Below are 26,958 nucleotides of genomic sequence, written 5' to 3'. Positions count from 1 at the left end.
TGCCAGGGAGAGAAACAGACACAGCATGTTTATTAGAATGCAGGAAGGAGGCCTTCTTCCCCAGAGCACTGCTTCTCAGAGTCTGTATCAAGAGCAAGACAAAGTTGAAAATTGTATTCCTGAGAAGAAGCAAAAAAGGTACAATTTTGCAAACAAACGGGTGGCTTTAACAAATGATTAAAAAAAAAATTTTTTTAAACAACAAAATTTCAAGTATTATTCCAGATGACACGGCAAACCCAACGCAGGAGGAAAGGCTAAGGACTCGCAGAAGCTATTGGCAGGAAGGGGCTGCTCCGGGCGGGCTGGGGCGTCACCAGGGACAACCTGCAGCCTGGCCCCAGGCCACCCCAGCCCCGAGGCTGGGAGAAGTGAGGGCGGACAGCTCGGTGGGCTGCAGTTGTGCCAAGGAGGAGCCCTGTGTGTTAGTGACCCAAACACGCCCTTGGCACTGGGGAGTCCTGGACGTCTGATGATTTTTTTTCATAAACAGAAACATATGCTTATTCTTTCAAATATCAGTGTCTCCAATTTTAGTCAATTTGTAAATATAAATCATATCATTTGTGCTACAGTTCGTGATATTTAAGTCTCATTAGGAGATGAGCACCGAAGCTATGAAAACACACACGTGAGCTGCTGTGCGTCCTGTGGCTGGAAAATCCCTTTCCTCACAGCACAGTGTTTCTGACAAGCTCCCCTTCCTCTCCCAGGACACTCTTCTTGAAGAGAGATTTCTGCTTCGACTGTGGTTGTGGGACAGATACACAGGGGACGGCTGATGGCTCTTGTTCCGGCCCCAGGGCTCTGGGTACCACAGGTGGGGGGGGGGGTTCTCGCCGAGAGGGTCTCACTCCACAAAAGAAAGGTCACACCAGAGTGCCCGATGCCGAGACCCCAGTGCCCCCTGAGGGGGGGACTGTGAAATGCCCTTAAAATGTCTGTTTTCAGTATTTTCTGAGACATGTGTCACTGACTGCCAACACTCCTGAGCCATCACGGTGCCTCCTTGGACGCTCAGTTCTTGAACCTCGTCTGTTCACAGATGTGATTGAATTTCCTGTGGGGGAAAAAACAGTCAAATCATACGAGAGGGCATCACAGATGCAGTCAGTAAAGGAATTCTGTACTTGCACCCAAAGGCGCTACAGGAGACAGTGACCCTGTGCTTGGGGGTTTGCAAAGGCATGTTTCTCATAGTCAAAGACACTAACCCCAAATGCAACCTTCTTTGTTGTTTTTTAGTCTCTAAGTCATGTCTGACTCCTTTGTGACCCCTCCTTTCTAAATGTAAAATATAAGTGGAACATCTGGGTAATTTCCAGAAACTCAGACCTGTGCCTCGTGAGCATCCCCAAGGTACCATGGGTGACCTCCTCTCTGAGAAGACAAGGGTGCCTTTGCTGCCCTCCTTCCCCACGCGTTAATAGAGCCAGGTTAGCCTGTTACTAGTGAAATCTCTTTCTTAGAATAAAATGATCTCTTCCACACAGTTTATGCTCAAATACAAACCAAGATTTTTATTCTACAGAATCACTCTCTCAGGGGTGGCTGCCTTTACCTGAGTCCTCATGATGACTCCTGAACCAGTTCCTTTAATTTGAATCTCAAATGGCTGTTTGGGATCAGTCACCGCAAACAGCATCAATCCATGAAACTGACTTATGCGATCACTTCCCTCATGGTTTCAAAGCAGAGGCCGATCTACTCCTATGGGCAACCGCACATGGTGACGTGAATGTCAACATGAACAGCCTCTAAAGACCCCGTGGGAAACTCCCAGGGAGAGCTCTAGCCATCGCATCACCACAGGTAGATCCAGGTGCATGGCGACGTGCACATGGCTGTGACTTGGGAAATGGTTCTCAGTGACCACAGCCACGAATTCGGAAAGCCCTCAGGCCTGAACATGTGGGCTGGGGACATGGAGGTGGAGAAGGAGACGAATGTGTGTGGGCAAACATTTCATGAAATGACATAATGGAAGAGCAGAATTTCTAAGTGATGAAGACTTTTTTATATACTACATGACTTTATAAAAGCATGACTATTAATGAATTATTTAGTATATTTTTAAGTAGAGAACTGATTACTTCATGAACATCCCTAAAAGCTTCAAAATCAACATGGCCAAAAGATTTAAAGAAAAGCAGTTCCTGTTAGGAAACCGCAGGTTTGTCTGCCTTTCTGCACTCACTCCTCCAGCCCGGCCCAGCCCCCACCCTGCATGCACACTCACATTGCGTGGTGGGCCTTCACCTGAGTGCGGCAGTTGCGGCCCCAATAGCAATCAGGACGGGATGTGACGGCCACTGGGAAGAGAAAAAAACGAACACACATCATGCACGTGTCTACAGACTTGGCCGAGTGAATTTAAGCTGAGAAACAGAGACACTGCAGCTGAGACACACAACGCTTTGTCCCACTTCATAGCCTGCTTCCTTGTTCTCCAGGAAAGGAAAAAAATCCTTAATGGAAAATCCAGTTTAGAAATGAGATGACGCCAGTTGCCATCATGTTTCAGGAAGCCGCCTCACCAATCCAGAGCCTGTGCAGGCACCAGGCAGGGGTGCTAGAGTAAAGTGTGGCCTTCGTGCCCCCACCCACCAGGCTGTGTCCCTGGCCCTGCTGTGAACTCAGAGCAAAGGCCCACACGGGTATTGAGCTACTGCAAAAGAGTGTGGGAGCCCATGCAAGCAGAACTGAACTGTGGGCCTGGAAGGGGCCAGGTGGCTCCTCACCTGGTAGCTCAGAAGCAGGAATGTTCTGCCGATACTGGTAGGTGAGCTCGCGGAAGCTCCGCAGGCCGCAGCAGTAGCACAGCACGGTGTTCCCGGTGATTCTGTAATCTGGAAGGAACACGGCCTCTTACAGGCGCAGCCCGCCAGTGGGTAGCATCATGTGGGGAGCACAGCAGTGGGGAGCACAGGAGAACAGACGTGGCTTGCACGCTGCTGGGGAACTAATGCACTGATCCATAGACAGGGTGGAGACAAAGGGCTGGGCGTTTGGAAAACAAGAGCAAAACCAACCTAGACGCCAACTTATTTCCTTACAGCAAAATCATTCCATCTAGATAAAAAATTTAAATATTTAGAACAATCTAAAAAAGTACTAAGAGGAATGAATATTCTTCTCTTGAGCTATTTCTAACTATGACATGAAAACAAAATGGCACAAAGGAAGGGATTTGTAAATGTGACTGCCTCCAGTTTACACATCACAATGGAAACACATATAACAAAGGAGAAATACTAATGAAACAGTAATGAAATAGTAGAAATGACTGATGTCACTTTTAACACAAATGACAATGTGTTGTACCCTTAATTAACAAAGATATCACACAAATAACTTCCCAAGTCCAAAAATGAACCAAGGACACAGACAAGCATATATATGTCCCATATAAGAAAAAGATTTTCAATTTCATTAATCATCAAACATGGGCAGATAAAATATCCCACCGTTTGCCTATTTCATATTTACAAGACCTAGAGGGCAAACATTCAGCTGATGGGCTTAGGGTATGCTGGCACTCAGGCCCCAGGGCATGCCTCAACCATGCAAGCCAGTGACAGTAGTCCTGTTTATTATTCTAAGGGGACAACTGTGTTTTTTTTAGGGGTGGGGGTCAGGGTGGGGATGGGGACTGATTGTGAAACCTACAGGACTGCATGCTCGACAGCTTTAGTGGTGGTTCAAACAGTGAAAAGCTGGAAAGAACTTAAATATCCTTTAGTAACAAACTGGCTAAATGAACGACGGTATCAGAATGCTAAGTAATAACACACAAAAAATCAAGGCCTAGATCTTTGTTGATGTAGGAAGAGTCTGAGATATACTGTTGAGTGAATAGGTTATTAAAAGTATATCTGGCAGGATCTCATTTATGAACATGATGCACAAACATGGGTACATGCACTTAGAAGGGTGGCTGTCAAAGTATTATGACTGGGTATATTTTAGGTGGTGGGATTTCCAACGATTTTCACTTTATCCTTCAGACTTTCTTGTACCACTTACGTTTTCTTTGTGAACCACATCATTCTTATAAAAATAGCCATTAAAAAGCAAAAGAAGTTAAGACCCAACCACATAGAGCTGTCCCAACAGAGAAAACTCAAGACACTATAATGTGTCTGTGAGACAAAATAACTTAGTACCTTTCAAGTCTTTGATAATAATTTATGCATTAGGGAAAAAAAAAATCACTCACTGATTTTTCTGCACCCTCCATTAGTGACAAAAGTTCACATTTCACAAAGCACTAGGTGTCCCTGGGAGAGGTGGCGAGCCTTCACTGAGTCACTTGATGCACTGAGGGAGAGGCCAGCAAAGACCCTGACGAGCAGCCCTAGAATGTCAGTGCTGACAGTGGTGGGGCCAGCACCTCGCCAGCCATGCCCCTTCCCTCCACTGTGCAAGAAGACTCTGGAACATATCGTGTCCAGAGGACCTTTCTGTCTGTCTCTGCCAGGGTGGGCAGAGGTTGCAAGAGTGAACGCGGGAAAGCCAACAAGGCCAGTGTGTGGACAGGCAGGAGGGACTGCTTGGCCAGAGGCAGAGGTGCCCCTGGAAAACACCACCATCAGTGGGGGGCAGGCAGGCACAACAAGGCTTACCAGACAGCAGGAATACTCCCCTCTGCAGAGCCCCAAGGCTCTCAATCAACATGTTTTTCCATGTCAAACCCCTGGTGGCCAGGTAATTCTGTAACAGGGAAATGGGCAAAAGAAGAAGCATGAGCTTGGAGAAGGAAATATTAAAAGGGCAAAGAGGGAGCTTCTCTGGTGGTCCAGTGATTGACAGTTCGCCTTGCAATGTCGGGGGACACTGGTTTGATCCCTGGTCTGGGAAGGTCCCACATGCTGCGTGGCAGCTGAGCCCATAGGGCCACAACTACGGAGCCCATGTGCTGCAACTACCGAAGTCCCCACACTCTAAGCCCGTGCTCTGCGATGAGAGAAGCCATGGCAACAGGAAGCCCATGTAGTGTAACTAGAGAGTAACCCTTAGTCTCTGCAACCAGAGAAAAACCTTTGTAGCAATGAAGACCCAGCACGGCCAATAAATAAATATTAAAAAAAAAAACAACCCACAAAAAAACCAAGAACAAAAACACACGGCAAAGAGGACTGACATTTCATAAAAGGCCCTGGAAGGTGGGTAGAGACAAAACACGTAAGTGTGGTGGGCACTTGCAGAGGGTGAGTGTTGCATGAAGTTAGGGGACCTGCTTCCAGCTCAGCTGGGCGGCCTGGATGGCCTGTTGGAACAGGAGGCCTGGGACAGACATGGTCTCACACCCACACACGGAGGCACAAACTTTTCGACCAAGGAGCTTCTTCTCAGTCTCAAAGGGCAGGCTAGCTTTAGAACCTTGAGTGTAAGAGTTGGCACTCTCTTTCTGAAATTCTGCAAAGACATTTCTACAGCATAGGAGCAGTGAGACCTAATCTTGGCCAGAGCGGCCACAGTGTGTTGACAGGCCCATGACCTCGTGACAAGGAAGCCAGGGTTTACATCTGGGTGGGCTCTGCCCTCAAGACACATGGAGCTGCTTGGTTCTGTCTGTGTAAACCTACAAAAGCGTGCCTGTGAACACCTAGCCAGAGAGCAGTGGGGTGGAGGAGGTGCTGTTCAGATGAGAAGGGCCTTGCCCTGGGGGTGTCACACCGCACATAATTGTAGTGAAGGGAAGACCCCTGGCAAGCGAACCATGTGCACGTTAAACCCTGAAGTTCTAAGAGCCAGCTGCCTCCTGAAATGCATGAAGAGGGCCAGAGGGCAGTCCTGGTTCCACCCAAAGGCCAGCCGCTCCCCCTGCCTGCCCCGGGCAGGCTGAGCAGGAGCTGGAACTGTGTAACACAATTCCTGTGGCTTCTCAGTGTGAAGGGCAGGGAAGAATACCTATCTGAGGGGATACAGGGATAAACAGACATGCAGAGTCACAACACTGGACAGTCCTGGGAGGCCTCCCACTGGCCTCCACCTGGCCTGTACCTTCAGGACGTCTGACTCGTAGTTGTTGTTGCTCAGCACCCCATCCAGACACCGGTCACCCAGGTTGAGTTCTGTTGGGATGGAGGGAAGCACCATTACCCATTCCATATACACTTTATGAAAGCACTGCTCACCTGACAGGATAACCAAATTTCATTCATTATGGATTCTATGAGGAATGAAAAGTTATGTGACATTATGGTCATGGCGTGGGGGGGCGGGGGTAGGGGAGGTGATAGTAAGGAGTTTGGGATGGACATGGACACACTGCTGTATTTAAAATGGGTAACCAACAAGGACCTATAGAATAGCACAGGGAACTCTGCTCAATGTTATACGGCAGCCTGGATGAGAGAGGAATTGGGGGGAGAAAGGATACATGTATATGTATGGCTGAGTTCCTCTGCTATTCACCTGAAACTATCACATTGTTTGTTAATCAGCTATATCCCATAATGAAATAGAAAGTTTAATAAAAAAAAAAAAGTTCTGTGATGAAATATAATTTCAAACAGAGAAAAAGTAAAAGGCATCTATTCCACTCCCCCCAGAAATGGTCCAGAATGCACAGTCCCTGGTCTGGTGTTGTGAAGTCCAGACATGTGTTTTTAGTGGGGGTGGTCCTTGTGCACAGCTCAGAGCTCCCCTGCTGCTGTTACTGCTAGCTTGGAGCCAACACTCACTGACACTTGCAAACCTATGCAGACCTCCAGGAAAAGGCAGCTGATTCATGGCGACCAGCGTGGCCTTTGCCTGCTCAGGCACACAGCCAGCCCACCACTGGCCTCAGGTGCACCAAGCGAACGAGGAAAGGTGGTGGCGATCGGTGGTGGGGCCGGCATTACCGCAGAACGGGGCCAGGCAGCCGAGGCAGCCAGTCCGGGCACAGCCCCAGTATAGGTGGCAGAAGGGCTGCAGGCAGATGGCACCTGTGGACACAGAGCACATGCACCAGTCACGCCACACGGCGAGGAGGAAGTTCATGTAACCATGAAATAAATGACACGCTCGATTTTCACCATCATCTGGAAACTGTCAAAGTGCCGTATAGTTCAGCTGTTAGATTTTAAAATGACACCTTGAACCAGGTTCAATCCTTGCTCGGGTAACTGAGATCCAACAAACTGTGCAGCCAACAGAATAGAATAGAATGAGACACTAGAGAACTACTGGGGTGATGTGTCAGATACAGGATCTACAAAGAGAGTCCCCTGTGTATCAACTGGTGACCAAAGATAAGATTATCAACACAGTCCTGCAGGGATACGTGATGACACAGGTGGAAACACAGAACTGTATCTTTAGCTCAAATCACACACAAAAGTCCATGACACTTTGAAAACCAGGCTGGAAGAACACAGAGGAGTGGCTCTGAGGTGGGGAGGGGCCCCAGGCAGACAGTGTACACACACACCCACACCCTCACTCACACTGCTGGGGGGCGATGCGGGGGTCCCGCTCGCGCTCCGCCCTCCGGTCGGGCATGGGCTGGAAGCAGCAGGTGCATATGGCGTGGCTTCCTTGCAGGGCGCACACGTAGTCCTGGGCTGTGGGACAGACAGGCCGCTCAGGCTGGTGCTGCCAGCGCTGTAGCAGCAGCACGAGTGGTTCAGCCACACCTGGAGGGGCAGCTACAGGATACACAAGAGGACACAGACCTACAAGAAAACCTGGACAGATCTCAGGCCAATTTTCCTAACAGCCAAGTAACGGTCTACCACTCCAACTAAAAGGTTTAACGATGGAAAAGTGACCGAAGCTATCTTTTGGTTCAGTAGCTGGAGCAAGATTTCAAAGGCCACTTGAAGGTTTTCTAGTATTCCCTGTAAAGGAAGGACAGATCATAAAACAATAAAGTGATTTCTCTAGTCTCTGCTGGCTAACTCTGCACCAGGAGCTGTGTCAATGTGGCCTGGCCCTGGTCACTCACACACCACGTGAGGCTCTGTCTATGCACTGGCCATGGTCACAATGGGGCCTTCCACGCATCGCCCTGGCCATCCCCACCTGTAGGGGCCTAAAAGGACACCCCCGAGAGCCATGGCATAGCACATATGGTAGATAGTTAAGAATGTGGCTCTGGGTCACAATCACGAGGTCAGTGGCCTCTAGACAGGCTCAGGCTGACAGTGGCAAGGAGGCCAGGCCCTTCAATGTAGGGCCACAAACCACAGTCCACACATTCACTTTCCCTTTCTTAATGGCACTTAGGAACTCACCCACTGAAATGGACAGTGAACAGACAATTCAGGGCAGCTCTGGTAACATCATGTCCTGTTGCTGGAAAGAAGCCAGTCCCTCACTGGAGGGGCCCATGTGTGATGGTCACTTCGGCTTTGGCAAGTATCCCAGGGCATGCTGACTGCCCCAAGGTAGTAGCGGGGAGGGGTGGGGAAGGGTAAGTGTCAGAATTAGGACTGTGTGTTCAAGAGCAGAGATCCACAAATAGAGCTGATTATCTGGTTCTTAGCTCATGAAAAGCAACGAGTTATCTGAGCAGAGAAGAGCCAGCAGAAGCACCACCTACACCCGGAACGGTCAGGACAGCAAGGAGGGAGTGGCCATCTCACCTGCTGTGACATTGGCGGATGTGGACGGTGCATCCCCGGGGGCCTGCGGTGCCCCTGGCTCGCTGCCGGGCCCTGGATAGGGAAGGGGCTGCCCCGCCTGCCTGCGGTACTCAGGGCACTGTCTGCACACGATGGACGGCTGGCTGCAAGAAAAGCACAGAGCTCGGGGGGTTGAGATGACAGCCGCTCTGGTTGGTGTGTGAGGCTGAGGGCAGCGACAACAGCCCCAGCCTGAATGACAAGCCAAGACCCAGACCCCAGCTCATGGGCCTCTTGCCCCCTCCATGTCTCAGCTCTGCATCAGCTGCTGGACCTGGTATGTGCAAAGGGCAAGGACAGCTGCCCTCATCTGGCACTGGCACTCCCTACACTCACCCTGCAGAGCAGCAGTCGAAGGCTCTGCTCCCTGCCACCTCCCAGCCCCTCTCTTCCCGTACTTCTCCAGCACTCTCTCCCTCAGACACTCCTGGGGTCTGGAGACATTTCCTGCCTGCCCCTCGCCCCCCTGAGCCATCCCCTGGGAGCCGTCCTGTCCCCACACTGGGCAGGATGCCCTCTCGCAGGGCTGACGCCACCCAGTGCACACCATTCCCCTCATTAAAATCTGAGAATGTGCCAGGGCGGGGAGGCCGGCGTCCACAGGGGCTTTCAGCTGTATGCTCTTCAGCTGAGCCTTCAAACCTGCAGACGGTAAAACACAATCCTCAGGAAAGGCACATGTGGACTCCCCTCTGGTCTCAGTCAGAGGATACCTGCCCAAGTCTGCCACCCATGGGAAGGACAGGCAAGACACGACCAGAAAAGGCAGAAATGCTGAGAAGATGCTCAGCCATGTTTGTAAGAAAAACATGAAAAAAAAAAAAAAAGAAAAACATGTAAATGGGAATAAGTTACCTGCCTGTCCCAATATCCCGAGTGTCTCGGGGATCACTGCTGTCCCTCCGCACACCCCGGGGAGTGCCGCCACCCACACTCAACAGCAGGCATTTGATGACAGACGTCAGAAGTACAGCAAGGTATCCTCTCACTGAGACTCCTGACATGAATATCCTACTTCCGCATGCTTGTCTCCAAGAAATAACTTGACATGTGCACTAAACTGTAAACACAGAATGTGCATTGCGGTTTTGTCCCAGGATTCAAAAAAATATTACCAAAAAATGCCTTAAATGGTAAAAAGAAAAAAAAATTAAGTATGTATGACTACACGTGTGTATAACTGGATGAATATATAATAAAAACTTCACACTAAAGTGATTTTTGGTTTTCTTTGTGCTTGAACATTATGTGCTAAATTTTGTGAAAAGAGACAAACTGGGGGTGGGGGTTTGTCTTTTTAAATATTATGGCCTCGACACAAAAATTCACACCCTGGACTTCTCAGTCAGGAGACATCAGCCGATAAAATAAGGTCTCCTAGGGCTGCATCCTGTCTACCAGGTGGCTGTGGCTTTTCTGCAATAATACCCTGATAGATGATAAGTAACGCAAGTGAAACTCTAGGACGTATGTTCACTAGGTAAGCTGCGGAGAGTGAGTGTGCTCATGTGGTATTTATATCAGCTGGTGAATCAAGGCACTTGAGGGCTCAGCAAATGAAAGAGTATCATTTCCTGTGGTCAGTCTCTCACAGTAATTAAGCCCAAGCATATGCTACACACCCTGAACTTCTATAAGGCTGCATGTCAGTTACATCTTAAAAAAACTGGAAAACAATACAGATAAATAACAAAAAAATAGAATAAATGTTCCACTGCATAACAAAAGAGAAAAAAAGAGGCTATCACAGGAGGCAGGGCAGTGAGCAAGCCTTACCACGGTCACCTGAATGAGTGGCATGCTTGGCACAAGGCAGGCAACACGACTGCCGGGTTGCGCCTCAGCAGTGGCCTGGACCAGCAGGTCCTGGGGGGCGGTCAGACTGGGGCCGCCCACCCCACTCCAGGCCCAAAGGGCTCACCTAACGTCCGAGGACTCGCTGTCCACGTCCGACAGCTCCAGCAGGTCCTCGGAGCTGCCCTCCTCGTCAGAGAAGGCCCTCCTGACCTTGGGCTGTAGCATGTCTTGCGTGATCTTGTTCCTGGCGGCCATGCTGCGCAGGTCCTCCGCGCTGCGCCTCTTGTCTGGGTGCTGCAGCAGGTACGCCTCCACCAGGTTGTTGAGGATGTGGTTTTTACAGATGCGCTCGACCGGACAGCGGCAGGTGGGGCACAGGGCAGAGCGCTCCATCCAGCCCGAGTAGCAGGCAGCGCAGAAGGTGTGCATACAGGGCTGCAGGCTAAGGGCACATGATGGGCTGCAGAGGCCTGGGGCGCTCGTGGGCAAAGCGTCTCCCCAGCAAGTACAGCAGCCCCCCCGGATGCCAGGGCCCCAGGGGCACGGCTGGCCTGGGGCGTGAGGAGCAAGGCCCCAGGGTCATGCTGCCTCTTTCCTCGGAGGAGGAAATGGTCCTGCTCAGACTGAGATTCGGTACAAAACAGAGAAATGAGCCAACTGCCCATCCCCAGCCCCCATGCTCTTTTGCCTCAGCAGGGCCTCGAGGCTGTGCTTCCTGGGCATTCCACCCATACAAGGTGTGAGGTCTGCTGCTGGGGGAAGCCACCTGCCTTCCAAAACCCGCTGGAGAAACAGTCCCTATGCAAAAACACAGCACCCACCTCAACTGCTCTAACTCTGCCTGTCAACTACAAGAAGCTAGAGAAAAAAAAAAGAAACTAGGGGTCACATGGCACCCTAGGGAGGATCAGGGAGGAAGAGCGGGGACACAGGGTGTGGGTGGAACGGACACCCATTTCAGCTGAACTTCAGACAGATTAATTCCAAGTTCCCAGAGAAGCAAGGAGTGATCTCCATTCTGGGAGGCTTGCTCCATGCTAACCGCCAAGCTTCCTTTGCCAGGAGATACCGAGCCCTCGGTGCAGCTCTCCTGCTCCTCCTGAGGCCAACCCGAGCTCAGAGCCACCACACCCCAGTCTCTCAGGCTCCTCTGAAGCTTCAGTCAATGGCCCGGTTTCTGGCTCATCCGCCATACAAGGAAAATGGCTATGGCACCCTCAGGGGGTGTAGCCCCTGACCTGACCCTAAGGTCCGCCCCACCCTTGGCTTCCCACAGGACCCCACTTGGGCGCACCTCACACAGTCATGCAGCAGGTCCTGGCAGATGATGCACGTGAGTGTCTCCTCCATCTTGTCTGGCTTCATGGCCTCAGCTCTGACGTCGAGGGCAGCGGGAGGGTCTCTGCCTGGGTCTGTGACCAGTATGGGTAGGTTAAGGTCTGGCTCCCCATCTGCAAGGGAAGGGACACATTCTGACCGTCATGACCACGGAGGCAACATGACTCTTGGATTTATAGATGTCTTAAACTGTGGACAAAAGACCCCGTCCTCCGTGTATTTCAAAGGGTATTTTTAAGAAGGTTCAAAATAAGTCTCATAATTTGGTATATTTAAGTTTTGTTTTACAACAGTTAATAGCGTAAGAAGACACTCAGGATACATAGGTAAGAGAAAAGGCCAGTTGTCAAATAGCATTTGTGTATGAAGTCATTTTTGTTTTAATAAAAAAAATGTGACTCATATGCATACAGCAAAGTGCTGGAGAATACAGACCATCAGATGTTACCAGGAGCACTGATAAACCTATTTGCAGGGCAGGAATAGAGACAGAGGCCTAAGAGAGACTTGCGGACACAGTTGGGGAAGGAGAGGTAGGGCGAACTGGGAGAGTAGCGCTGACATATTTTACATGTTACCATATATAAAATAAATAGCTAATGGGAAGCTGCTATGTAGCACGGGGAACTCAGCTGGGTGCTTCAGTGGTGACCCAGATGGGTGAGACGGGGTGGGGGTGAGTGAGAAGGAGGCTCAAGAAGGATGGGATATATATGTATATACAGCCGATTCACATTGCTGCACAGCAGATACCAACATAATGTAAAGCAACCATACTTCAATTAAAAAATAATTAAATTTTTAAAATGTTACCAGGAGCTTAAAATCACTTCTTTTTTTTTGCTGGTGTGTTTTAATTTTTCTATATCACAGAATAATTTTTAATTTATTAGAGAGATATGATTTAAAAAGTCAAATATTTAAAAGAAAACAAAACGGGTAGAGAGGGAGGTGGGAGGGGGGATTGGGATGGGGAATACATGTAAATCCATGGCTGATTCATGTCAATGTATGACAAAAACCACTACAATATTGTAAAGTAATTAGCCTCCAACTAATAAAAATAAATGGGAAAAAAAAAAAAAGGAAAACAAAAGCAGCAGCCCTCTGCCCCAGCCTCTGCTCACCTTCACCATCCCCTCCTTCTCTGAGGAAAGGGCTTTCTTTCTTCCTAATAGTGTCTTTTAGCTGTTTCTTCTGGTCCCAGCCTCTGTGCTTCTGGACTGTCAACACTACATTTAGGCTGAAGATTTTAGGTATCATCTCCTGATATCCATTAAAACAGAGAAGGATTTTGCCCTCTGAGTAGCCGTCCCAATATTATTCTAACACAATTATTGGCTCAGTATATTGTATGTATATTATTATGCTTAAATAGTCTGTTCAGTCAAACAGCCTATTAGAATTTTCTTCCTTATATAATTTTTCATTTCTGGTAATTAAAAATGGCTTCATTTTTACATACTTGTTTATGTATCTGTTGCCAACTGTTGGACTGGACTTCTAAGGCAAGAATCCCTTAGAAGAAATGGAGTAGCCATCATAGTCAACAAGAGAGTCCAAAATGCAGTACGTGGATACAATCTCAAAAACGACAGAAGGATCCCTGTTCGTTTCCAAGGCAAACCATTGATATCACAGTAATCCAAGTCTATGCCTTGACCAGTAATGCTGAAGAAGCTGAAGTTGAACGGTTCTATGAAGACCTACAAGACCGTTTAGAACTAACACCCAAAAAGATGTCCTTTTCATGATAGGGAACTGGAATGCAAAAGTAGGAAGTCAGGAAACACCTGGAGTAACAGGCAAATTTGGCCTTGGGGTACAGAAGGAAGCAGGGCAAAGACTAATAAGAGTTTTGCCAAGAGAACGCACTGGTCATAGCAAACACCCTCTTCCAACACCACAAGAGAAGACTCTACACATGGACATCACCAGATGGTCAACACCGAAATCACACTGGTTATATGCTTTGCAGCCAAAGATGGAGAAGCTCTATACAGTCAGCAAAAACAAGACTGGGAGCTGACTGTGATCATGATCTCCTTATTGCCAAATTCAGACTTAAATTGAAGAAAGCGGGAAAACCACCAGACCATTCAGGTAGGTATGACCTAAATCAAATCCCTTAGGATTATACAGTGGAAGTGACAAATAGATTCAAGGGATTAGATCTGATAGACAGGGTGCCTGAAGAACTATGGATGGAGGTTAGTGACACTGTACAGGAGACAGGGATCAAGACCATCCCCTGAAAAAAGAAATGCAAAAAAGCAAAATGACTGTCTGAGGAGGCCTTACAAATAGCTGTGAAAAGAAGAGAAGCCAAAAGCAAAGGAGAAAAGGAAAGATATGTCCATCTGAATGCAGAGTTCCAGAGAAGAGCAAGGAGAGATGAGAAAGCCTTCCTCAGTGATCACTGCAAAGAAATAGAGGAAAATAATAGAATGGGAAAGACTAGAGATTTCTTTAAGAAAATTAGAGATACCAAGGGAACATTTCATGCAAAGATGGGCATAATAAAGGACAGAAATGGTTTGGATCTAACAGAAGCAGAAGATATTAAGAAGAGGTGGCAAGAATACACAGAAGAACTATATAAAAAAGATCTTAATGACCCAGATAACCACGATGATATGATCACTCACCTAGAGCCAGACATCCTGGAATGAGAAGTCAAGTAGGCCTTAGAAAGCATCACTACGAAAAAAGCTAGTGGAGGTGATGGAATTCCAGTTGAGCTATTTCAAATCCTACAAGATGATGCTGTGAAAGTGCTGCACTCAATATGCCAGCAAATACGGAAAACTCAGCAGTGGCCACAGGACTGGAAAAGGTCAGTTTTCATTCCAATCCCAAAGAAAAGCAATGCCAAAGAATGTCCAAACTACCGCACAACTGCACTCATTGCACATGCTAGCAAAGTAACGCTCAAAATTCTCCAAGCCAGGCTTCAACAGTACGTGAACTGTGAACTTCCAGATGTTCAAGCTTGATTTAGAAAAGGCAGAGGAACCAGAAATCAAATTGCCAACATCCGCTGGATCATCGAAAAAGCAAGAGAGTTCCAGAAAAACATCTATTTCTGCTTTATTGACTATGCCAAAGCCTTTGACTGTGTGGATGACAAGAAACTGTGGAAAATTCTTAAAGAGATGGGAATACCAGACCACCTGACCTGCCTCTAGAGAAATCTCTATGCAGGTTAGGAAGCAACAGTTAGAACTGGACATGGAACAACAGATTGGTTCCAAATCAGGAAAGGAGTACATCAAGGCTGTACATTGTCATCCTGCTTATTTAACTTATATGCAAAATACATCATGAGAATTGCTGGGCTGGATGAAGCACAAGCTGGAATCAAGATTGCCAAGAGAAATATCAATAATCTCAGATATGCAGATGACACCACTCTTATGGCAGAAAGTAATGAAGAACTAAAGAGCCTCTTGATGAAAGAGAAAGAGGAGACTGAACAAGTTGGCTTAAAACTCAACATTCAGAAAACTGAGATCATGGCATCTGGTCCCATCACTTCATGGCAAATAGATGGGGAAACAGTGAGAGATTGTGACTCTGACATCACTGCAGATTGTGACTGCAGCCATGAAATTAAAAGATGCTTACTCTTTGGAAGGAAAGTTATGACCAACCTAGACAGCGTATTAAAAAGCAGAGACATTACTTTGCCAACAAAGGTCCATCTAGTCAAAGCTATGGATTTTCCAGTAGTCATGTATGGATGTGACAGCTGGACTAAAAAGAAAGCTGAGCACCGAAGAATTGATTGTTTTGAACTGTGGTGTTGGAGAAGACTCTTGAGAGTCCCTCGGACTACAAGGAGATCCATCCAGTCCATCCTAAAGGAAATCAGTCCTGAATATTCATTGGAAGGACTGATACTGAAGCTGAAACTTCAATACTTTGGCCATTTGATGTGAAGAACTACTCATCTGAAAAGACTGTGATGCTGGGAGAGATTGAATGTGGGAGGAGAAGAGGATAAGATGGCTGGATGGCATCACTACTCAATGGACATGAATTTGAGTAAACTCTGGGAGCTGGTGATGGACAGGGAAGCCTGGTATGCTGTAATCCATGGGGTTGCGAAGAGTCAGACACGACTGAGTGACTGAACTGAACTGAACTGAATGTATCTTTTGCCAATTCATTCCACACCTTCCCAGGCCAATCAACTCACTTTTCCACTCAATACACTAGACAATACAGTTTCTTTCTAAGGCCCATCCTCCTTCCCATCACACTGCTCCAATTCACGGGTGGCCCTCAGGTCTGCCTTACAGCTACTGTCTTACCAACTACATTCCCAAACATTTTTTACAATCTTTTTAACTTTGGCTTTTAAAGCATAGATTTTTCTCTAAACTGTCTTTAATGTGAAGTTTCAAACTATCACTTAAAGATAACATACTCTTAAAAATTGGCTGTTGTGACAAAGGATTAATCTCAAAAATATACAAGCAACTCCTCCAGCTCAACTCCAGAAAAATAAATGACCCAATCAAAAAATGGGCCAAAGAACTCAACAGACATTTCTCCAAGGAAGACATACAGATGGCTAACAAACACATGAAAAGATGCTCAACATCACTCATTATCAGAGAAATGCAAATCAAAACCACAATGAGGTACCATTATACGCCAGTCAGGATGGCTGCTATCCAAAAGTCTACAAGCAATAAATGCTGGAGAGGGTGTGGAGAAAAGGGAACCCTCTTACACTGTTGGTGGGAATGCAAATTAGTACAGCCACTATGGAAAACAGTGTGGAGATTTCTTAAAAAGCTGGAAATAGAACTGCCATATGACCCAGCAATCCCACTTCTGGGCATACACACCAAGGAAACCAGATCTGAAAGAGACACGTGCACCCCAATGTTCATCGCAGCACTGTTTATAATAGCCAGGACATGGAAGCAACCCAGATGCCCATCAGCAGACGAATGGATGAGGAAGCTGTGGTACATATACACCATGGAATATTACTCAGCCATTAAAAAGAATTCATTTGAATCAGTTCTAATGAGATGGATAAAACTGGAGCCCATTATACAGAGCGAAGTAAGCCAGAAAGATAAAGACCATTACAGTATACTAACACATATATATGGACTTTAGAAAGATGATAACGATAACCCTATATGCAAAACAGAAAAAGAGACTCAGATGTATAGAACAGACTTGTGGACTCTGGGAGAAGGCGAGGGTGGGATGTTTCAAAAGAACAGCATTGAAACATGTATATTATCTAGGGTGAGACGGATAACCAGCTCAGGTTGGGTACATGAGACAAGTGCTCGGGCCTGGTTGTACTGGGAAGGCCCAGAGGGAGGTGGGAGGGGGGACTGGGATGGGGAATACATGTAAATCCGTGGCTGGTTCATTTCAATGTATAACAAAAACTACTGTAATGATGTGAAGTAATTAGCCTCCAACTAATAAAAAATTTAAAAAAAAAAAAAAAAATTGGCTGTTGTATCAGGGCAGAGTCGCAAACTCAAGAATACAGTTTCCAGGGGCTTCCCTGGTAACTCAGTGGTAAAAAATCCGCCTGCTAATGCAGGAGACATGGGTTCAGTTCCTGATCTGGGAAGACCCCTGATACCACATAACAGCTAAGCCCGTGCACAACTACCGAGCCTGTGCTCTGGAGCCTCAGAGCCACAGTGACTGAAGCCCGCAAGCCCCAGAGGCTGAGCTCGGCAATGAGAAGCCACCACAGTGAGAAGCCCACACATGTGACTAGAGAGTACCCTGCTTGCTGTAACCAGAGAAAAGCCTGTGCAGCAACGAAGACCCAGCACAGCCGGAAAAAAAAGTATGCAGTTTGCAGACTGATAGCATACCCTGACAATAAACACAATTCAATCCCAATGGTACAAACAGGGAACAAAGGGCCCAGGCTGCCACCTGCTGTCAGCCTAAGACAGCATCCTCAGGCTTTGGCAGACGGTGGGGCCCCAACAGGTGCAGATCAGATGGTTCTGCTGGGGCCCTGAGGTTACATGAAACCTCAAGATTCTGACCTGCTTTTACTCTCTTCTTAACAGGCTCCAAATCCTCCTGATCCTGGGGTTCCGAAAGAGAAAAGGAAGCCCCCTCTCTGTCTGGGAGAGTCGAAGGGAAGCTGGAGATTTCATCACTTGTCACAGATGGACCACACCCCTTTGGAGAGACGTCTGCACCTCTGGAGCCTGTGAGAGGGACAAACAAGAAAGTCTGATTCACCTGCCTCAGGAGAAGAGACAGCAGATCGAAGTGTCACTGATTCAAACTAGGCGCAGATGACACAAGATGCTGTTAAAAAAACCAGAAAACTGGAAGGGTTCATTCTATGAGATTTTTACAGTATATGAATTACATAACCTGTAAAAAATACCACACTGCTATAGTCCCCTATCTCTAGGCTTTCTCTTGAGGATGGAGCAAGACAGCAACTGCTAGAGAAATCTTACTACTGACAGTCTGATGCCTGACACCACCTCTGAACTCCTCAGTGGTTTGTCTGTCTCTGTAACAACACAGGGCAGCACTAGTGAATAGAAAGCGCTGCAGCTACCGCCCCGAGACCCCCATTCTCACTGGAGCTGGAGGGAGGCCCTCGGCCTGCAGAGGTGGGCTCCATGGAAGAGGTAGAGGCCGTGGGGAAGAGGTCCGACGTGGACGTTGATGGCTGTGGTTCCTCAAAGCACACCTGAGTGGCGGGCGATGACAGCAGGACCTGGGGATCCTGAGGATCGTCACCTCGCACTGCACCTGAGGTATCTTTGGTCACGTGGAACATATTTTCTTTATTAGCTTCTGTGAGCACAGAAGGAGCAGGAGGAAAATACAGTCAGGGCACAGATGGGCACCACCGCCTCAGGCAAGCTATTCCTGTTGACGGAGACAGTCAACACAAGGACCCACTTTACACACACCCACTCCTTGGAAAATCCCACTTACCAAAGGAGTCTTGTGTTACACCTTGCTTTTCATTTAGAGATTCGTAGAGGTATGCCACATCTAAAAGAAATTAACCAAATCAGAGCACTGTCAGTCACGTGCCAGGTGAGAACTCACATTTCTCTTCTGTTCTCTCCCACTACCTCACAGTCACTTTGTCCTTGTCGACTATTTTGACTTCTCAGCTAGTAACCACAGCTGCCAGTGTAAGGGAATTTAAAGCAAGTGATCCCAAACATCTGAACCAAAGCCAAAATAAACAAGCCTCAAGAAACTCATCTGGCAAGAAGAGGCTGACTAAGGGAAGCAGAGCAGCAAGGAGGGATGAGTCTATGCCTCGCTTATTTCAAACCACCAGAAGCAGACACGAGATCCTTATGTGTGGCCACAGGTGGCTTTGACTATGCTGAGGACAACCTGGGGAACACCCGCCCCCTTCTTCCTATTTTGGGGGTACCATGTGAAGGACTTCCCTAACTCTGTCCTGCATCATTCTTCTTCCACAAACACAAACGTGGGTGCTCAGATCAGGACACGCTCCAGTAGAATCCTGTCTGACCTCTGCTGTCTACTATCAAGTGTCCCAAAGCAGAGCCATCTGTGGATTCCAGCCCCCATTCTAGGTCCTGTTCTCAATTTAGGGGTCTTCTTCTGCCAGCTCACCTCTCCCCATTCACTCACCTCTCCTTGGCTACCATTTTGAGACCTGTGGCTCATGACCACGGTGGCATTTCTGAAGAATGGCTCAGAAACTGCAAGGCCAACACTCCCATTCTTCAACAGACACTACCCATACCAAGAATCCACATCAACACAAAAGGGATGCAGGGAAGCTAACATTCCTTCAGGAAATACTGGCTTCAAAAAGCCTCTTCCCACAGTGCTTTCCAGCTGTTGCAGGGCCCCCGGACACACCTCACCTGTGAATCCAGCCCAGGAAACCCCCCTCTTACTGTGTTCTGGCTCATTCTTCCTGTACACCAAGTAGATGACATCCCCAGTCTGTAAAGGGCAAGTTTGCTTCTTAACAACCTTCAGCTTGTTAATGACAGTTCCATTGGCACTGTAAGGGCAACAAAATGGAATTTATCCTACTTAAAGTAACTTGGAGTTAAGTTTCCTTTTCTACAACCAGTAGGAAAGCAGTTCAATATTACCAATTTATTATTTTTTTTAATTTCAAAAAGTTTTTGGCGGTGGCGCACAGTACATGGGATCTCATTCCCCAACCAGGGACTGAACTGACACCCCTGGCACCAGAAGTGTGGAGTCTTAATCACTGGACCAACAAGGAAGTCCCTACCACTTTGAAAATGATAAATAATCATAGGAATAATATAAACATTTGTGCCACCTTACAGTTCTCTCAAGAAAAACCTTGCCTGTTGCTCTGTCACTCATAGCCAAATGTTGTCATCAAGTGTTTGAACATCTCTACTGTTCCAAACTCATGTTCTCCTCCTGGTGAAGCCCTAGAATCCACCAGCAGCATGTGCTTTGACTTCCAGCTTCTCTTCTGTTTCTGCACCAGACTCCGTCCACAGACCTACCCCTTGCTCCAGCAGCCTCAGCCCCTCTCAGTTCATTCCTCACATGAGCACCGATGCCCACCATGAGACAAGCTCTGCGTGCTAAGTCGCTTCAGTCGTGTCCGACTCTGTACAACCTTGTAGACTGCAGCCTGCCAGGCTCCTCTGTCCATGGGATTTCCCAGGCAAGAATACTGGAGTGGGTTGCCATGCCTTCCTCCAGGGGATCTTCATGACCCAGGTATCAAACTCATATCTCTTATGTCTCCTGCACTGGCAGGCAGGTTCTTTACCACTGGTGCCACCTGGGAAGCCCTGAGACAGGCTCTGGGCAGAAGCAAATCAACACACAACTACCGACGACAGGATGACAGTGTGGTTCCTGCGCTCGGGAGGCCACTCCAGTTAATCAGGGACCATGGGCCTTCCCTGGTGGTCTAGTGGTTGAGAGTCCGCCTGTGAATGCAGGGGACACAGGTTGTATCCCTGGTCTGGGAAGACTCCGTGTGCCATGGGGCAACTAAGCCTGTGTACCACAACTACTGAGCCCGGTCTCTTAGAGTCTGTGTGCCGCAACTATAGAAGCGGAGAAGCCCCAAGCTCCACAGCAAAAGAAGCCACTGCAATGAGAAGCCCACACACAGTAAGGAAGAGTAGCCCCCACTCGCCACAACTAGAGGAAGCCTGGTACAGCAACGAAGACCCAGCAGAGTCTAAAATAAGCGAATAAATATTAAAAAACCAGGGACCACCCTGCTGGGCGGGAGGGCAGCGGGCACTACTGGGAGAGACAGAAGCCTGAGTCAGACGGGACAGGTGGGGCCTCCCTGAGGAGGGCCTCCTGAGTGGACAGAGGCCACACTGCCACCGAGGGGAAGAGCGCCCCTGAGCTTAGCCAACTGTGGGCGCTCACCCCATGGCTGCACTCTTAAGGCCCCCAGGGAGGAAGAGGCTCTAGCCTAGCCTCTGAGCAGGCTTCCACTACCCTAGATTTCTGTTTAGGGCCAGACAGTAAACAGTGCGGGCGGCGCTGTCACACCGTCTCTCTTCCGAGTCCTCAGCAGCTGGCAGGGTCCCCGCAGGGCTGGGCTGCCTTCCCAGTAAAAGCCCACTTACAGAGACCGGCAAAGCTGTCTCAGCAGGGCCACGGCTCCGCTGCCAGGCTCTTCTCAAGATCCATCCTCAAGCTCCTTCTAACCCAAAAGCCTGATTTCACTTTTCTGCTTAAAAAGTGAAAGGGAAGCCACTCAGTCGTGCCCGACTCAGCGACCCCATGGACTGCAGCCTACAGGCTCCTCTGTCCGTGGGATTTTCCAGGCAAGAGGACTGGAGTGGGCTGCCATCGCCTTCTCCAGGGGCGCTTAGACCCCTTGGGGACTCCTTACTGTTCTCAGGCTAGCATCTGCTAGCTCCAGCATGGACGCCGGGGTCTCCCTGCTGCCGCTTCTGGGCCTTCTGCATGGAACACCCCTGCCCCTCCAGCCACCTCGGCCAAGGGAGGCAGTGGCTTCTGGAATCCGGGACAGAAGACAGCTTCCCTCTAGAGCCTCCAGAGAGAGCTGACACCAATGAGACCTGAGGTGGACTTTGGGCCCCGAGGCCTATAAGATCCCAGATTTCTGTTGTTTTCAGCTACTGAGCTTTTGGTTATTACAACAGTATAATAGCATAATCCCATTAATACAAAATAAATATGTATACCTTTTCAGTGGGTGAGTGCAATTTGGAAAGCTTTTCACTTTCACACACTACTTATGTGGTGTAATAGTAAAAAAGAAAGGGAAACCTCTTTATTTGGGGAAGTCTAACTTGCATATGTTTGTAAACACCCAAAATGTATCACTCCCTTTTAAGTCTTATTTCTGAGACATTTTTGCTTTAATCTGAAAATATTCAAGAACTGTCACAGGCACCAGTGTCACCAAGTAGCCCATCCTAGAAACCAGAAAATATATCTCCCAATACCCAGAGATCCGAGCAGACTTCTGAGCTTAGAAAGGGGGTCTATGTCTCTTCTCTGCAGTCACTGGCTAAAGTTGCCTTCCTGAATCTACAAGAGGAAATAGGGAAGAAGCTCAGAAAGGGCTTACCTGGTATCTTCCAGTGATACCTGACCAGATTTTTCATCCACTGTAATTTTACAGTGATCTCCAGAGACCAATTTATTGCCAGGGAATGAAAGGTCACAACCTAAAACAGAGAGGGAGGTGTGCAGAGAAGGGGAATACAACTGTGGGTACTGGGCACAACACTACATTGGTTTAGTGATATCAAATGACGAGAAGTCAAGACCCACTAAGTCAAGACCCAAAAAGCATTTAACTGTTAATCCAAAGGGAAAAGGGTCTATGTCTTGAACCTTTCTGCTTCCTCATTACCCAGAGGATATACCCCATCAACACCTCTAGCTACACATCAACTGCTTCATGGTGATGTTTTTACATTATGCACATGTATGCAGACAACCTGACAAGTATTATAGAACTTTAAGAAAAAACCTAAGGGGCTTATTAAATATCTTCAGTATCATAGTCCTGAATTTCTTCTGTGTAATCTAAGGTTTCATAAACGGTCACAAAATTGAAGCAGTGACAGAGTCACAAAAAATATGACTGCGTGAGTTATCACAGGCACACGTACATGTTTAAAAAAATTTAAAACAAAACGGGGATGTATCTATAGCTGAATACAATCACTGTATTCTCATTAAATCCAAGGGGGAAACCCTCAAATACTTTGTTCTCTCCTAAAATCAAAAGAATAAATGCTTTCAGGAGTGTTTTAATACCAAGTCACTAATCTGCCTATGATAGGTCTGCACCATAGCTACTAATGTTTATAGTAGCTTTATTTTATTGTTTTTGGGGCCATGCCCTGCAATTTGTAGGATCTTATTTCCTCAACCAGGGACTGAATCTGCACCTTCAGTAGTGAAAGCACACAGTCCTAACCACTGGACAACTAGGGAATTCCCTACAGTAGCTTTATTTTTAATAAACAAACATGGGAAGCAGTACAGAACAAGTATCCATCAACTGGTGATGAATTAATACACACACTGCAGAACACCACCCAGCAACAAAAAGGAACACACTTGATACACATAACTGCCAAGGATGAACCTCAAAAGCACCAGCCAAGAGAAAGAAGCTGGACCCAAAGACAGTGTTGCGATAATGTATGATTTCCCTTAGATGGCTTTAGATGGTCTTCTGGAAAAGACCAAACTACAGGGAGAGAAATCAGATAGGTGGGTGTCACAATTTGAGGTTGAAGGGGCACGGACAGACTCCAAAAGACCACCAGGAACTTTTGAGGTGATAGAAATGCTCTGTATCTTGATGGTAGTGGTGCCTCCATTTCTCAAAACTCACTGACCACCTAAAAGGGGCAAATTTGACTAAGTGTGAACTATGCTTCCATAAACCTTAAATCTTATTTGCCCAAACACTCCACATTATGGGAAGTATTTTGCTACATTTATCTGAGGTGTATTTCACCTGTGCTCAAGACTGTCCTATTACACTGGGCAAAACCACCAGGATGGTCTCACAGCCCCAGAGCCAGGCTGGTCACTGTGGCACTGGAGTGGGGTTTTAATAGGCTTCTCCGTGCCAGAACATCAGCATTCCCATTGAGAACTGGAATATTGTGCATTTGTCTTTCAGTTGGTTAATCTCTCCATGGCTGGTATGTATTTCTGTCACTCCCCAAGAATGGGGAGCTCTTTAGGAAGGCGAGGACTCCCACTCCCCCTCACACATCAACTCAGCTCTCCCTTTTTCTCAAAATAATGCCTTGTACATAGCAGGTGTGTAACAGGTTTAAAATAATCAAGTTCTATAACCTGTGTGCCCCCCAAAATTAATACACTGAAACCCTATCCCCTAAAGTGACTGTATCTAGACAGAGTGACTGTGGATGATAAATAAGATCATTAGGGTGGGGCCTTAATCTCAGAGGGTTGAGGTATTTATAAGAGGGAGACACCACAGGTCTCGTGGTCCAGTATGAGCGGACAGAAAGAGAAGGCAGCTCTCTGGGATCCAGGAAGAAGAGTTCTCATCAGGAAACAAATCGACTGGCACCTTGATCTTGGACTTCCTAGACTCTAGAAGTGTAAGAAATAAATTTCTGTTGTTTAAGCTTCCTGATCTGTGGTATTTTGTTATGGAGGCCTGGGCAGATTTTTAAACTCTACATTTTGCTGCAAAGGTTAATACATTTAAGGAAAGGACTTTCAATAGAATCAGCTCAACTACATATTTATGTTCCTTGCTGTTGTTGTTCAGTCACTAAGTCATGTCCAACTCTTTGCGACCCCATGAACTGCAGCACACCTGGCCTCCTTGTCCCTCACTATCTCCCGGAGTCTGCCCAAGTTCATGTCCATTGAATCAGTGATGCTATCCAACCATCTCACCCTCTGTTGCCCTCTTTTCCTTTTGCCTTCAATCTTTCCCATCATCAGGGTCTTTTCCAATGAGTAGATAATTGTTCGCATCAGGTGGCCAAAGTATTGGAGCTTCCTTGGATTAACATGTAAAGTGATACTATAGTGTTGTGTTATAATAACAATGGCTAACATTAAGTGCTAACTCTTAGCCAGGCTTCTTTAATCTTCACAGTGACCCTATGAAGTAGGTACAAAGGCACTGAAACGTAAATTTTTAACCTAGAATAAGTTGTGCTGTGCTGGTGGTGCTGCTGCTTCTGCTGGTGTCATGGTGGGCCTGGAGGTGGCGGTCTCCAGGGCTTCTGCTCTTCATCAAACATCCATTTACACCAATTAATACATCTTGAAAAGTTTCTAATAATACATAAATATTTTTAAAGTTGTAAAAAAAAAATAACTTGATGCTGGGGTTTAAGACTGTTTTCCAAAAGACCCCAACAGAAAAACAGGTACAGGTACATCGTACTGGGTAAAATGAGGCCAAAAAATACTTGCTTTTAAGTAGTAATCTTTCTCATTCTCTCTCGTTTAAAGTATAAAGTCAGAATAACAATGTATTCATTTTTAAAAATATTTATTTATTTGGTTGCATCAGGTCTAAGTTGCATCAGGTCTAAGTTGCATCATGTGAACTCTTAGTTGTGGCATGTGGGATCTAGTTCCCTGACAAGGGACGGAACTCTGGTTTCCCTGCATTGGGAGTGCGGAGTCTCAGATGCTGCACCACCAGGGAAGTCCCAGAGTCACAATTTATTAATTTGCATAAAACCAAAATATTTTTGTTGGCCTCAGTGCACTGCACTCTTAGTATGAAAGCTACAAGGGAGGTTAAATTATCAGAGGTCTAGAGACAGTAAGCATCGAGGGTGAGGGCTCTTCCTCTCACTACTTGTGTGACTTTCTTCAAGTCCTTAGCTTCCCCTTTCATTAAGTCAACAAATAATTGAGCAACTCTGTTCTAAGAGCTGGGACCTGAGATCTTTTTTAATGTAGTGGTTTACAGATAAGCACTGCTTATCTGCATCCCCTAAGTTTTGGAACATTATAGTTTGGGGCTTCCCTGATAGCTCAGCTGGTAAAGAATCCTCCTGCAATGCGGGAGATCTGGGTTTGATTTCTGGGTTGGGAAGATCCCTTGGAGAAGGGAAAGGATAACCACTCCAGTATTCTTGCCTGGAGAATCCTATGGATGGAGGAGCCTGGTGGGCTGCTGTCCATAGGGACGCACAGAGTCGGACACGACTGAGGCGACTTAGCATGCATGCATATAGTCCATGGGGTCGCAAAGAGTTGGACACGACTGAGCGATGTTTACATATGATATTTTTACTTATGTCAAGATATTTTCTAATTTCCCTTTTGATTTCTTCTTAGACCCACTGCTTCTTTAAGAATGTTATTTAATTTCCACATATCTGTGGATTTTCCAGTGTTCCTTCTGCTTTGCTTTCTAATTTCATTTCTGGGTAGTAATAAACTTGAGAAGATTGCATTCCCGGGGATAAATTATTATATCTACTTCATAAATTTGTAGGGAGGCTTAAATAACCTGAATGAAGCACTCAGAAGTGACTGGGCAGACCATTAAGTGAATACACGGCAGCTGTTACACCAAAGCCCATTCCACTGGAAAAACTGGACGGCAGAATGCGCCCCGCCCAGGGGCCTCCCATAGCCTGGTGGGCCCGGTCTCGCCGTGCTCCTATCACCAGGCTTCCGCTCTCAGCCCCCGGGTTCTATCCTTCGGTCCCCGTCTCCCACCCCCATCCCGGGTCCCTGGTCCCCGCCCCCGTGCCCTGACCCATCCCCAGGCTTGTCCCCCGCCCGTCCCACGTTTCCCATGCCCGCTCGCCGCCGCGCACCTCTTCTTCGCCCGATGGTCCACTCCCGTTTCCTCAGGAGGACGTGCGGCTCGCCCTCCTCGGCGCCCAGGCGAAGAAGCCTCCCCCAAGGCTGCTGCTGGGGCGGCTGCTCGCCTTCCCCCGGCCGCTCCATCGGATTCACATCTGACGAGACCCGGAAACGTCGGGTGAGACCCGGACCGCAAGGGCAGAGGCTGCGGCCTGCCGCTCCTCCTCGGCGCCCGCGCCCCGCCGCTGCGGCCCGCGCCGCGAGCCTCCCCAGCGTCCCGCCGGACGCCCGCGCCCGTCGCCAGCTTACCCCCCGCCCCGCGCCGAACCCGGAACCGGCCGCGCCGCCACCGCTGCTGTCAACAGACATCGCAGATCCCTCAGCTGATCCACTGGGCGGGGCCGGC

General features: G+C 47.7%; 1 protein-coding gene across 1 annotated transcript; it reads right to left on the bottom strand.

Annotated features, from left to right (window-relative positions):
* CHFR (checkpoint with forkhead and ring finger domains) lies at positions 1 to 26,950 on the bottom strand. Its single transcript, XM_020905703.2, has 17 exons — positions 26,862 to 26,950; positions 26,564 to 26,707; positions 22,336 to 22,435; positions 19,670 to 19,779; positions 18,717 to 18,776; positions 18,354 to 18,572; positions 17,798 to 17,965; positions 11,707 to 11,863; positions 10,537 to 10,854; positions 8,577 to 8,719; positions 7,437 to 7,553; positions 6,852 to 6,935; positions 6,007 to 6,077; positions 4,626 to 4,713; positions 2,742 to 2,849; positions 2,240 to 2,312; positions 1 to 1,060 (listed from the first exon to the last, which is right to left on the bottom strand). Exons 2-17 carry the CDS (start codon positions 26,694 to 26,696, stop codon positions 1,018 to 1,020), a joined length of 1,992 nt encoding a protein of 663 aa, XP_020761362.1. The 5' UTR covers positions 26,697 to 26,707; positions 26,862 to 26,950; the 3' UTR covers positions 1 to 1,017.
* Positions 26,951 to 26,958: the final 8 nt, after the last annotated feature.

Source organism: Odocoileus virginianus, chromosome 12 (genome assembly GCF_023699985.2).
Source record: "Odocoileus virginianus isolate 20LAN1187 ecotype Illinois chromosome 12, Ovbor_1.2, whole genome shotgun sequence".
NCBI classification, from domain to species: Eukaryota; Metazoa; Chordata; class Mammalia; order Artiodactyla; family Cervidae; genus Odocoileus; species Odocoileus virginianus.
Note: the sequence above shows the minus strand (reverse complement) of the source record. Positions and strands in the feature narration are given on the sequence as shown.

What these genes read in the sequence shown, in the direction of transcription:
- CHFR (XM_020905703.2), bottom strand. Translation starts at nt 26,696, where the DNA reads ATGGAGCGGCCGGGGGAAGGCGAGCAGCCGCCCCAGCAGCAGCCTTGG. An exon ending in GAAGAATGAGCCAGAACACA is followed by an intron (nt 18,777 to 19,669) that starts GTAAGAGGGGGG and finishes AATTTCTTTTAG; the next exon opens with ATGTGGCATACCTCTACGAA. An exon ending in CTGCCTGGCCCCGTTCTGCG is followed by an intron (nt 6,078 to 6,851) that starts GTAATGCCGGCC and finishes CCATCCCAACAG; the next exon opens with AACTCAACCTGGGTGACCGG.